We start from the raw sequence: 14374 nt of genomic DNA on the forward strand, positions 1-14374 counted from the left end.
GTAGATCCGTAAAATCCCATATGACGTCATTATCTTATCCCATGAATTGAAGTTTTCCATTCATGGACTGTAAATAGGGGTAATGTTCATGGGTCAGTTTCCTACCTGGAATACCAGCTTCTCCTCTCTCCAGGCCAGGGCCTCCAGCCTTGACTTTCTCAGCTCCTCCTTCTCCCAGTGGCCCCACAGTAAACTGGAAAGGACTTCCCGGCACGTGCTCCCCTCTGTATCTGACGCTCACGGTGTGCACTCCCATCTCTTGAGGAACAAAGCGCACGCAACAGGTATGGTGGCCAAGGTCAACTATTTCGGCCTCATCGGTCCTTCCCGAGGGGCTGGTGACTTCAGCAGACAGTTCATGCATGTTGATTTCTGAGGAGACAAAGTAAAGGTATCTCCGTGAATATCATCAAAATGCCTCCACTACAAATATAAATAAATGAGGAGCATAGCATTCAATACTGGGGAAAAAATAAATGAAGCTGAGTGCAGCCAGCATGCCTCGTGCTTCAGTGCCTCGGCTTTAAAGGCTGAATGAGGATGGGTTAGGTTTTTATTACTATCAATTGTACGAGAACCTTAAAGCGAAGTTCCAGATTAGAAGAAAAAGAGAAAGGTAAATATGTGCAATGTGATAAACTACAGTATATATGTATTTAACTATATGTTTTACCTGTAATTTTGTTTTTCTTGAGTCCAAAGGCAGCACAGAATGGTATATATGTGCTGCCTGAGGACAAAGAGGAAAGAGAAAATTTGGCCTTCCTGTAATTTTGCTTTCCTAGAGTCCAACGGCAGCACATACAGTATATATCTGTGCTCCTTAAGGACGAAGAGGATATATTTATAACTTTATTTACATTTATGTATACAGTATACTGTATATATGAGTATGTGGCTACTTTCACACTGCATTTTGTGGATCCATTGGGGGTATACATCGAGAGGATTTCCCGATGCAGACTTTGGTCACCCATACACGGTCATTTTTTTAGCAGCTGAATGTTTGCCCCTCGTATTGCTAGAACATTCTTTTCAGAGGTAACAAGGACCAAGGACTACACTAAGGATTTCTCCACATGGTCAGTTATGATTTTGCAATTTTGGAACTATTTCATCATATACTCATGTATGGGGAAGAATGTTCAGAAGAAGCTGAATGAAGGTTTGTCATCCCAGAATCAGCTACGATAAGTGAACCTTTATAGGTGCCATGAATATAGAAGCATTTAGGACACGAGCAAAACCAGTTTATTGGGATTAAGCAATGAATGTAATGTTTTAAAAAATAATTTTCAGGATAATAAGGATATCAATCAGATTCCCAAAAATGTTTGCATGCGGTGTCCGGCTGGTTTCTTACACATGCTCAATGTTATACACACACCCTCCTCCAGACCTAACGTCTTAGCCGCCCTGTTCAGAGGAGTAGCGGGAGTATACGGAAGAATCTGCTTGTGTCCAGGTGGCGCAAAAGGCAAAGTTTGTGAAAGAGCCTCTCGTGATAAAGCCAATAGGAACCAAGAAACTATGAAAGTACAGGACAGATTACAACAAAATAGTATACACAGAGCAAATTTATACACAGGTTATCAATGAGCGCAAACAGCTATAAAAACAAGTAAAAAATATATACATTTTCAAAAAAATGTACTTCACTACTTAAAGGGTAACGGTCACCATGAATCTGCAGGCAGTGTGTCGGAGGAGGAGCTGAGCAGACTGATGTCACCTATCCTGACATTGCATTCCCCATGTAATAATTCTGGAACATCTATTCTTATGCCTCTATGTTGTGCCATCCCTTTATTATTCCTTCTAGAAGTTATACATTAATTATTAGTAGTTTGCAGTGAAGGTCCAGCTGGGTATTACCAGCTGGGGGGGGGGGGGGTGTCCCTGCACAGGCTGACACTAGCAGCACTGATAGGATAATCTGATTGTATAATATCAGACATTGCAGGATCACATCCCAATTGGTAACACCCATCTGGACCGCCATTGTAAACTGCTAGTAATTAATTTATAACTTCTAGAAGGAATAATAAATTAATGGCACAACATAGAATAGATGCCCCAGAATTGTTATTACATTGGGGATGCAAGCACTTACTAAAACAGGGATAGGGGACAGGTCCTACTTAAATATTTTACAGTTTTCAAACAGCACCTGGATCTTAAAAATTTTGTAATTGCATGTAATCAAAAACGTATTATAACAATTGAGTTATTCAATTAAATCTATCTGTATAGCGCCACATGCTGTTTGCTCTTTTTTCTAATCTCTCTGTCCTGCTCACTGAGACGGAAACACATGCTCCGTTCCATCCTTCAACTGCCACCAGCTGCAGAAAAAAGGACACCCCCCCCCAAGGCTATTTTCACACTAGCGGCAGGATGGATCCGACAGGCTGTTCACCCTGTCGTATCCGTCCTGCCGCTATTTCTCCGTGCCGCCGGACTGCCGCTCCGTCCCCATTGACTATAACGGGGACGGAGCTCCGGCGCTGCACGGCGAAAGGCCGCCAGACTAAAAGTACTGCATGTCTCACCTCTCACCGCGAACTGCCATGCTGTGCCGGAGCTCCGCCCCCGTCCCCATTATAGTCAATGGGGACAGAGCGGCGGTCCGGCGAAATAGCAGCAGGACGGATCCGACAGGACATCCTGCCGCTAGTGTGAAAATAGCCTAAGCTGACAGCTTGAAATAAATCTAGCAGAACAATTGTAGCAATGAATGGTGACATCTCTGGATCCATGAGCGGTACAGAACTGGTTCTAGCTTTGTTAAAAAAAAAAAAACAACAACGTGGTCTTATACTATATTATTTATGATTTTAATTTTCTACATTATTCATGGGATAACCCCTTTAAGGGAAAATAATTAATCAAATCTGGTAATTTATTAATTTAAAACTCTGCTCTTTCTATGCTCCTGTGGGTGGCCCTACTTACTGACTGACACTATGCTCTGCATGTCGTGTGCCCCCATTTAAGGCTACTTTCACAGTAGCGTTTTAGTTTTCCGGTATTGAGATCCGTCATAGGGGCTCAAAACTGGGAGAAAAAAAAAAAAAGCTTCATTTTTGTCCCCATTCATTGTCAATGGGGACAAAACTGAACTGAACAGATGGGAATGCCCCAAAATGCATTCCGTTCCGTTTAGTTGTGTTCCCATACCGGAGAGCAAACCGCAACATGTTGTAGTTTGCTTTCTGTCATGGGATGCGGAGCAAGATGGATCCGGCATGACCCCCACAATAGAAAACGGATCCGTCCTCCATAGATTTTCAATGGACTTCATGACGGATCCGTCTTTGCTATGTTAAAGATAATACAACCGGATCCGTTCATAACGCATGCAGACGGTTGTATGATCAGTAACAGAAGCGTTTTTGCTGAACCCTGCCGGATCCAGCAAAAACGCTAGTGTGAAAGCCTGCAGTATTAGCCCTCATGCACATGACAGAGGTTGTATGGAGGCACGTGAAGTCCTGGCTGCTCCATAGCCCTGGGAAGACATCCCTGTTCATGATAACAGGACATCACAAATGATTGGTATGCTGAGGAATCCTGTATGCCGCAGTGTATTACACTTTTCAGAGGCACAGCTGAGGCCATATTGTTTCTTGAGTTTTCACTTGTTATGCAGTAAATGATATCGCTGAAAGCATTTGGTACATGTAAAAATGAGACCCTGCAGAATAAAAATATAATCTCACCTGGAATTTTTAAATTAAGCTCACAAATGCCCCCCACTGTAGCAACAGAAGGAGCCTTTCTCCGCCGTGTAATGCTCTCCTTCACCCTTCCTTCTCCAGTTACTTTGGCGGTGTAGGGGCTTCCTAAAATCATACGAAAGGAAGCAACAATTTAAAAAGTGCACACAATTTTATTCTCCTGTTACCTGCTCTGATTTCCATAGATAAAAAGGTGACATAATAAATGGCACTAAGACTAAATTCTCTTGACATTCATTGGCCTATTCTTGAAATAGGCTATGTATGTGTGATCGGAGGGTTGGACCTTTGGGACCCCCAGCATTCAGCACAATTAAAAGAAAATTGCACGTGGCTGCTCCTGATACTCCATCTTGTCCCATTCCAGTAAACCGGATGAGCTGCAGTACTAGGAACAGAGGCTAGGATAGACACAGGCCTTCAGTGTCCTGAATGGTGGTGGTCCTGGTGGTTGACACCATGATAGGTTGGACAACCTTTTTCAGTCTATTGCTCAATTGGTAATACTCCAAAAAATGCCAAGGAAGTCTATGATGCCTCAACTTTTCACTCACAGATGGGACAACCATTCATAGTAATTTGACCATTCCACTGTTGAAGACACACCATAGTTTTACGTTATAAGTTGGAGTGCAAATTGCTGGGCCAGTCTTACCTGGGACATGCTCATCTGCAAATTTGATGGATACAATGTAAATTCCTGGCTCGGTTGGACAGTAAGACACCTGGCAGGTACCATCATCCAAATCTTCAGTTTGAATATCAACTTTGCTGGGTCCTTCGACCGCTAATGAGAGTCCACCATAACCTGAAGGCAATTACAAGAATACAAAGCGTTATAGAGCTTCTAAGGAGACCTCATTTGACACCTCCAAAAGGTAGCACCATAGCTGAATTACTGACCAGCTTCTCTCGTGTCCACCACAAAATCTGACATCTCATATGTACGTCCAGTCGTTAACCCTGGTCCATAGACCTTCACCTTGCTGGCATCTCCTATCTCAGACTGGTATACCATGATGGATATAGGACTGTTGGGAACATGGCGACCATTTTTCTTGATGCTAACCAAATGTTCTCCTACTTCTCTTGGGATGAAAGAGATACCTGAGGGCCAGAAAAGCCAAAAAAGGTTAGCAAAGCGGGGAAAACAACCATAATTTACTGTCCATGTGAAGAACTTTGAAATACAAAGAACTTGAATAATAATTTCCTAAGTTCAAAAAAATATCTTAAGTCTTAAGAAATTTGCTTTTCAAAATATTGGCAAACAGACTCCAAACAATTAGCTCAGAGATCATACACCCTTCACAAACAGGTTTTAGGTTAGGGAGATCTATTACTTACAATATCCAAACAGCAATTGGGGCGATATCCTCAAGCTGAGTACATCGACAAACTAAGAATGTCTAGATGCTGACAAGGCTTTCGATCGAGTATCTTGGAGATATCTTCAGGAAATTCTTCGGCTACGACACTTTGGCCCCTTGTTCTGTACTGCTGTCCAGATGATGTACCATTATCCCCGCTCTACAATATGGGTTAACTCTATTTGCTTCTCCTCGTTTGAAGTGGGTAGGGGAACAAGACAGGGGTGCCCATTATCCCTGATGTTATTTAATTTAGCCCTAGATCCTTTAATTAGAGTCTTACAATCTCTCCCTTCATTCCATGGTATTCATAACAGACCATTTGAAACTAAACTACTAGCCTTTGCTTATGACCTATTATTATTCATCTCAAACCTATGTCAGGCTAGGTCATCTCAAACCTATGTCAGGCTAACCTATGTTCTTTATAGCATCTTTTGGCGACATCTCCGGATTTAAGGTCAATTTTCACAAATCAGAAGCGCTTCCTATTTTTCACACAGCCAGAAACCATTGGGGCACTTCCTTCCCATTTCAATAGCATCCCGAATCCATTACCTACCTAGGGGTTAAATTGGCAGCCAACCCAGCCCAGGTGTATAGGCTGAACTTCCGTCCTCTTATTGTTTCAATCATATCTTTAATTCAATCCTGGCAACATTTTACATGGTCCTTCTCTGGCCGATGTTACCTCCTTAAAATGGTGGCCTTCCCTAAACTACTCTATCTAATTCAAACTCTCCCCCTACTAAACTTCTTCAGAAACCTTTTAGGCGATTCATTTGGAGCTCCTCATGGAGGAGTCGTGTTAGCCTTTATAAACTACAGCAACCTGGAATATTAGGGGGTCTCAACTTCTCCGACATTACACTATATAACCTGGCTGCCAACGTCCGATATGTAATTGACTGGATGCGAGGTAAAACCAATTTTGCTAATATAGATATGGAAAAAGAAATTCCTTCACATCTCCCTTTTGGAACTACTGCATTTACCGAAAGCTACGCTTCCTCCTAACATAAGAGATTTCCCTGTTTAGTGGACTACTATTCAAGCCTGGCATAAAGTAAGAAAATTCTGTAAACTAGATGGTACAAATACTTTCTCTGAACCATTTTTGGGCCACCTGTTTTTTTTTTTTGGGGGGGGTGGGGGGGGGCAGATGGCCCAGGATATATACTACTCTAGCATCACAGGGATGTATTTTGATTCTTGATCTGTTAGACTCCAGTCACTCTGTTCTTTCTTTTACCGAAGCCAGGCCTCCCAACGGTTCCTGGCATTGAATCATAAACAATTTATATATCTACAAGCCGGTAGTTTCAGACAACGCTGTATGAACAATATTCCAGGAGACGCGAGAGGGGCTTGCTTAAATATATTTCTTAAAAGAGTTCGAACTCCGATATCTTCCACTAGCACTATCTACAGATTCCTTAGACCACTATTAGATTGGGAGGTAGTCACCACAGGTCCGAGGAAATGGATCAAAGACTTTCCAAATCTGGAAGTCAAAACATTGAAAATACAAAAACATTCCCCAGTCAGCAGCTAGACGGATATGGCTTTGATGATATTCCATAGAGCATATGTGACACCGAGCATTAAAAATAAAATGTCTCCTGATTGTACCTATTCTTGCACTAAATGTAACATACCCAATACAGATCTATACCATCATCTGTGGGGCTGCGCATCTGTTCAAGATTTATGGGAGCAACTGCGATCCCACATATTAACATCTTACAATATAACCTTCACTGGGCTATTTTTAACGTATTATCTGAGGAACAACACAGCCGCCCTAGACGAGATAAAGCTTTATTACACATTTGGGCGGCTGCTACTAGAAAAAGCCTTCTACATCAATGGCTAAACTCAGAAATACCTTCTATCCCTTTCGTCCACGCCAAAATAACCCTCTGTTTAATATGGACTGGATTTTTACTTTGTCAGATAAGGAAAAAATGACCAAGTTTATTTATTTTTTTAAATGGTCTTTATTTATGAATACTCCCTCCACTTCCATCAAATCTAAACTTATTTCACATTTTGAGCATACCACATGGTGTTTATATGAGGTTCTTCATGGACGCACTCCTATTCAAATTTCGGCTAGCACGTGAGGCTTCCCTGACGTACCATTTTCTTTAGGGTTGGCGCACAGGATTGGGGGGGGGGCATTGTTTTTGATATCATTGTTTTCCGATGTCTGTTTTTCTCAGTATATACTGCCTTGTTAATGGTTATGTTGAATTGTATTTGTTTATTGTTCTAACGACAAAACAATAAACAGATTTGGAAAAAAAAATAGAAATTTGCTTTTCCACTGTCGTTTCATCCTTATGTTCCTACAGGAACTCACGAAGGAATCATGTTGGTCAACAACATCATATAAATCAATGAACAAGTCGCTTGAAGGCATCTATAGAACCTCAAGGTCGTTTCTCCATGGATTGAACGTTATGGAGAGTATCACCAAGGGCCATGAAAATTTCTCAGAGAATGCTTTAAATTACTGCCCCTCAAAGACAGATGTTGCCGAGAGAAACACATGGAGCTTATCATCTCCAGTAAATATTACTACGCAATACACAGAATAAATTTCATGTTAAACACGTAAACATGTTAAACAATGTAATTAAAACCATAAAGGAGTACATCACAAAGGACATATAATCTAATAAACTAAACCTAATAATAGTGCATGAATTTCGTACTTACCAATATGGTTATTGGGAAGCCTCTTCAGGATACATGGCTCATCGTGACCAGATGGAGCCTTAATGCTGGCCGTCAGCAGGCTCAGATCGGTCTCGCTGATATCCAGTAAGAAATCGGCCGTGGACCCCAGTTTGACTTGGGAACGTCTCCTGCTGTCATCTAAAGGCAGAACAGATGACATCACGTGTATTGAGCCCCACAAGACAGAAATGACATTAAGCGCATTACACGGTGCAGTCATGTAGATTAGTTATACGAACGGAATAATCAGCAATACATGTTCTCAGCTTCGCTGCCTAGAAGCCGTCTCCGGAATTAATGAAGAGCAGAAATCATTCCTACTGGGTTCTGGAAATTATTTGCATATATCTAATGCAATTTATATCTGCAGATTTACATCATTAAGGCAATGCATGGTATAGGAGGAGTTTGTGACTTAAAAGGGTTCTCTGAGCTACAAATACTGATATCCTATCCTCCGGATAAGTCACCAAAATCAGATCATGGTGGAGGGGGAGGTCCGATACATGGAACCCCCACAAATTAGCCGTTTCAGACAGCAATGTACACTTTCTAATTGCCTTGCCGGGGTACATGCATCCCAGGTCCCTTTCAAACGAATGGGAGCTGAGCTTCAGTACGTCGCTGCCGGAAACTACACAGTGTACGGAGGAGTCTTCTGCTTCCGTCCATACAATGTCAGTTTCAGTCTCCGCGGCAGTCTGAAACAGCAGATCAGTGGGGGCGCCGAGTGTCAGACCTCCACCGATCTGATATTAATGACCTATCAATATCGGTAGCCCGGAGAGCCCCTTTAAAGTAAAGTATTTGAACACCTGAGAAAAGCAGTGTAATATTTGGTGCAGAAGCTTTTGTTTGCAATTACAGAGGTCAAATGTTTCCTGTAGTTCTTGACCAGGTTTGCACACACTGCTGCAGGGATTTTGTCCCACTCCTCCACACAGATCTCCTCTAGATCGGTCAGGTATCGGGGCTGTCACTGAGCAACACAGAGTTTCAGCTCCCTCCAAAAAATGTTCTATTGGATTTAGGTCTGGAGACTTGATATGCTTCTTGATATGCTTCTTACGGAGCCGCTACTTGGTTATGCTTCGTGTGCTTCGGGTCCTTGTCATGTTGGAATACCCAGCCATGACCCATCTTCAATGCTCTGACTAAGGGAAGGAGGTTGTTGCTTAAAATCTCACAATAAATGGCCCCATTCATACAGTGCTGTTGCCCTGTCCCCTTCGCAGAAAAGCACCCCAAAGCATGATGTTACCTCCCCCATGCTTCACAGTAGGGATGGTGTTCTTGGGATGCAACTCATCCTTCTTTTTCCTCCAAACACGACGAGTGAAGTTTAGACCAAAAAGTTCTACTTTGGTCTCATCTGACCACATGACTTTCTCCCCGGCCTCCTCTGGATCATCCAGATGGTCATTGGCAAACTTCAGACTGGCCTGGACATGTGATGACTTGAGCAGGGGAACCTTCCGTGCAATGCATGATTTGAAACCATGACGGCGTAATGTTTTACCAACAGTGACCTTTGAAACTGTGGCCCCAGCTCTCTTCATGTCATTGACCAGCTCCTCCCTTGTAGTTCTGGGCTGATTCCTCACCTTTCTTATCATCAGTGATACCCCACGAGGTGAGATATTGCAGGAAACCCCAGTCCGAGGGAGACTGACAGTCGTCTTTAGCCTCTTCCATTTTCTAACAATTGCTTCAACAGTTGAACTATTTTCACCACGATGCTTGGCATTGGCCCGGAGCCCTTTCCAGCCTTGTGGAGGTCCACAATTTTGCCTCTGGTGTCTTTTGACAGCTCTTTGGTCTTGCCCATGGTAGTAGTTGGCGTCTGACTGACTGTGGGGTGGACAGGGGTCTTTAAAGAGCTCAGACAGGTGCTACTAAGTTAGATTTATGAGTGGAGTAGAGGTGGACTTTTTAAAAGGCACAGTAACAGGTCTTTGAGAGCCAGAATTCTTGCTGTTTCTCAGGTGTTCAAATACTTATGTTCAGCAGTGCAAGACAAATAAATTCTTTAAAAATCATACAATGGGATTTCCAGATTTTTTTTAATTTTATTCTGTCTGTCAGAGTGGGAATGCACCTACAATGTGAATGTCAGACCCCTCCATGATTTCTAAGTGGAGAACTTGCAAAATTGCAGGGTGTTCAAATACTTCTGTTCCACACTGTACATAGAATAAATATTGTATATATAGTATATAATATTAAAAAAAATTATAATAGATATATATATATATATATATATATATATATATATATATATATCTCTATCTCTATCTATCTAGAGGACCTATGAAAAATGAAAGAGGCCATCTGACTGCAGCAGACCTGTACGTTGTGGCGTCATAAAGGCAGCAATATGGAGGCACATGGGTACATACACTAGGCTGTACAATGGCAGAGATCTTATTTTATATTCTTAAAGAGTAACTAAACTTGTATATAAACTTTTAATAAGATGTCCCCAATAAAACCATCTCCAATATACTTTATTAATCAATTTTCTATTTTTACTACACTTTTCCCTACCTAACACGCTCCATTCACTGTGCGCTTAAAACTCTGTTTTCTGTACACTAGAGCACATTTTATCAATGGGGCCGCAGCAGCGCAGGGATTACGGGCAGGAGCGCACATTGCCACTCCTGCCTGTGCCCCCAGAGGATTACCAACTCCTGGCACAGTACATGGGCACCCTGGCCTGTACCCATGTACTATGCTTAGTGGAGCAGGCAGAAGCAGTAGCCCGCTGTGCTCAGCTAACCCTGGCATAGTACATGTGTACAGAGTACCCATGTGCTATGCCAGGGGTTAGTAATCCTCCGGGGGGCACAGGCAGGAGCAGCAATGCAGCAATGTGCGCTCCTGCCCGTACTCCCTGCGCTGCTGCTGCCCCATTGATAAAATGTACTCTGTTCACCGCTGAGCAGTCAGTGGTGTACAGAGAACAGAGTTTTAAGCGCACAGGGAATGATGCGCTTTAGGCAGGGAAAAGTGTAGTAAAAATAAAAAATGTATTAATAAAGTATATTAGAGATAGTTTTATTAGGGAGAATATATTCAAAGTTTATATAAAGTTTTAGTTACTCTTTAATATTTTTGCAGGGACAAAGTAATAAAATCTATTTTACCGGTGATTTTAGCGATAAATGGGCTTCCTGCAATGTGAGTATCGTTGTATTTGACCAGGATGCTGTAGTCGCCAGGTAAGGTCGGCAGGTAGGTGACACTGCATGTCCCATCCTTGTTGTCAATGCAGCTAATTTCGGCTTTAGAGGGGCCTTCAATGGCCAGATCAAGGCCACCTAATCCAGATCAGAAACAAATACATAAATACAATCCTGAAAACACCAACGAGAGCGTGGAAATAAAGGATGGAGATTCTAGAAAAAGAAATAGAAAGGAGAGTGGCCGTACCTTCCCCTGCATCTTCAGTAACAATGGTGAATGTGGCTGTCTTGTTTGCAACACCATAGCTAAGACCAGGTCCATATGCGGAAACACTTCCGGTGTTGGGATAGTTAACATAAAACTGTAATGGGCTCTCTATAATAAAATAAGGAACCATAGAACAAGTGCTGTCAGAAGGATAGAAGTATTAAAGGATAAAATAATACAAAGTAATAAAGTACTGCAATATGTTATTATCTACTGTGTGCCAATTCATACTTTTACCACTAGATGGCAGCAATACTATTTTTCCAGCACTTGGTGATTGAATGAATAAAAGTAGGATAAAGGTAAGAATAAAATCCTTCCGTAAACGCCTACCATCATTATACATTACTTTAATGTGGCACTACCGATCCTAAGGGACAAAACAACTGGAAATATTACAGTTTATTTTAGACTTTTGTGGATTATATGTAATGACCACAAGTGCCGATTATAACACTGCTACCTGTGATCTGCAAGCAACAGTCTATATAAGTTCATCTGGAGGAAATTTGCAACTCTTTGCTCACACAAGATGACGCGCGAGTGATTTCCAAAGTAGATTTTGGACAGGGTATTTCAGCCCCGTGAAAAGCTCCAGAAGCCTCAGCCTAGACCCCATACATCCTATGACCAGAGCCCTGCTCTACCTGGAATATGGACTCCATTACACTTGATGTGTAGTTCATGAAGTCCGGTCTCTGTCGGTACATAACGAACAGACACGGTGCCATCCTTGTTATCGACAATATCTGCAGGGGCAGTCTTCCCCGAGGGCATGATGACTTCACCTAAACAGAAGGGATATGTTAAAATGATGGCCTGGTCAGGCTTACAGGGCATCTGTCAGCAGTTTTGTACCTGTGACACTGGCTGACCTGTTACATGTGCGCTCGGCAGCTGAAGGCATCTGTGTTGGTCCCAAGGTCATATGTGTCCACATTGCTGAGAAAAGTGATGTTTTAATATATGCAAATTAGCCTCTAGGAGCAACGGGGGCGTTACCGTTACACCTAGAGACTCTGCTCTCTCTGCAACTGCTGCGCCATCTGCACTTTGACTGGACTAAGCGTGATAGTGATTTCACTGATTGGCCTCGTCAAAGTGCAGAGAGCTCGGCAGTTGCAGAGAGAGCAGAGCCTTTAGGTGTAAGGACAACGCCCCCGTTGCTCTTAAAGGCTCATTTGCATATATTAAAACATAACTTTTCTCAGTAATGCGGACACATATGAACATGGGACCAACACAGATGCCTTCAGCTGCCAAGGTACAAATCTGCTGACAGATGCCCTTTAAATGTCACGTACGGCTTCTAACGCACAATGATGCCACACTCACCAGTTATCTCTCCAGTCCTTATGGCAAATGGGATAATCAGATCGAAAGGCTTGAATCCCATACCATTCATAGAACCAACCGGGGCATAAGCAGATTCTGACACCTGGAGAAAAAAAATAAAAAATTGTCATGAACACGACAAGACCATGGCCGCGAATGGAGAAGGTGATTGTGCAGATGGACCTGTGTGATGAAGGGGTTGCTCTTGCACAGTGCTCCCCTACATCGTATAGCCTTCAATATAGTAAAGAAGGGGGGAAGGCAGCTCAGATTCACCTCTGCACTTTTATTTTGCTGCTCTGTCTGGAATTCTGTTCACGAATTAGGAGGTTTAAGATGAACAGTCCCACCGCTTCCTCCCAGACAGAACAGAAAGCGCATGATAAGGGTGCGCATGTGGCGGATACACTGCCGATTTCCCACTGTGGAATTATGGGCAGAAAATCCACAGCATATTACAGTAACAGCAAACTGGATGAGAATTTACAAGATGTCATCCACACTGCAGCAGAAATTGACCAGCGGTGCGGTCAAGTTTTTTTTTGGGTGACTAATATTGATGACCTATCCTGAGGACATGTAATCAATCTCTGCTTGGTGGGGTCCAACCCTAGGCAACCCAGCGGATCAGCTGTTTGGAGAGGCCACAGTGCTCCGTGAGTGCAGCGCCCTCTTCCTAGGCCAGTGATGTCACGTTCATCGGTCACATGACCTAGGCGCAACTCAAGTGAATGGATCTGAACTGCAATACCCACCACAGCCACTATAGAATGGACGGCGCTGTGCTTGGTAAGCTGTGAGAAGGCAGCGGAGCTCACTGGAGCGCCATGGCCTCCAAACAGCTAAATTGTGGGGGTGCTGGGAATTCAACACCCACTGATCAAGTACTGATAACCTATCCTGAGGACAAGTTATGAATATTAAACCCCTTTAAGTTTACTGCATGTCCATTTATGTTGCGGAGTCAGACCACGGATTTCCCCTTTTGCAATACATAGGATGAAATCCACGGCAAACATTCGTTAGTTATTTTTCAGCAGATTTTCATGATCGGCCCAGTATGACTATACCGTAAAAGTCTCCTGGCATGGCAAGCTCTACACACAAGGTCAATTTGCAAAATCACCATCATGAAGTTGAACCAAAAATATATAGAAGCATGGATTGCAAAATGTATACCAAAACTCCTGAAATGGGTGAAATCTGGAAAAGAAAATGATTTAGACATATTCAAGCAAGCGGAGTAGGGAATGACACCACAGGTCACGAGGTGGCCCCATCAACTTTAGTTTAGGAATTTAGTAAGGAGGATTTTCAGGAACACACAAAAAAACATTAAAGTGAGATGAAAAAGTGAAATGTTTCGTGCAAGAAGGAAAACAAGTCTAAATCAAAGAAGCTTCTCTTGAGGGCCAATGATGATAATAAAAAGTGATTGGCTGTGATTTATCTTTAGCTTGGAAGGCAAAACATGTCACGGTGCAATAATCAAGAACAAGGCAATGATCATCATGGCCGAGAGCGGCTCAAGCAGTCCCAAGAAGCGGCAATGTCAAACTCTGCCATGGAACAATCATGGAAGGTGAATGGATCAGTTATATGGAGATGAATATACATATATATACCAAGGGTTCATAGCCTGGGGGACAGGCACTAACACTCTGCTGCTGAGCCACTACTGGGACTTCATCTGTAGCCTGGGGTGGTGGAACACAAAGGTCAAAAAAC

The 14374-nt window shown here is 42.7% G+C and overlaps 1 protein-coding gene across 4 annotated transcripts in view; it reads right to left on the reverse strand.

Annotated features, from left to right (window-relative positions):
* Positions 1-14374, reverse strand: part of FLNB (filamin B) — a 216715-nt gene that overhangs the window by 16011 nt on the left and 186330 nt on the right. For 2 of the 4 annotated variants that reach the window (XM_040406835.1, XM_040406832.1), the window contains 10 exons: positions 14272-14343; positions 12647-12749; positions 11959-12099; positions 11291-11419; positions 11005-11178; positions 7835-7993; positions 4644-4847; positions 4396-4548; positions 3723-3845; positions 106-372 (listed from right to left, as the gene is read on the reverse strand). In XM_040406835.1, the coding sequence (XP_040262769.1) occupies positions 106-372; positions 3723-3845; positions 4396-4548; positions 4644-4847; positions 7835-7993; positions 11005-11178; positions 11291-11419; positions 11959-12099; positions 12647-12749; positions 14272-14343 (1525 nt within the window). The remainder of the gene's footprint in view (positions 1-105; positions 373-3722; positions 3846-4395; positions 4549-4643; positions 4848-7834; positions 7994-11004; positions 11179-11290; positions 11420-11958; positions 12100-12646; positions 12750-14271; positions 14344-14374) is intronic. The other 2 variants (XM_040406836.1, XM_040406834.1) reach the window with 1 other exon arrangement.

This window comes from Bufo bufo, chromosome 9 (assembly GCF_905171765.1).
Source record: "Bufo bufo chromosome 9, aBufBuf1.1, whole genome shotgun sequence".
Taxonomy (NCBI): Eukaryota; Metazoa; Chordata; class Amphibia; order Anura; family Bufonidae; genus Bufo; species Bufo bufo.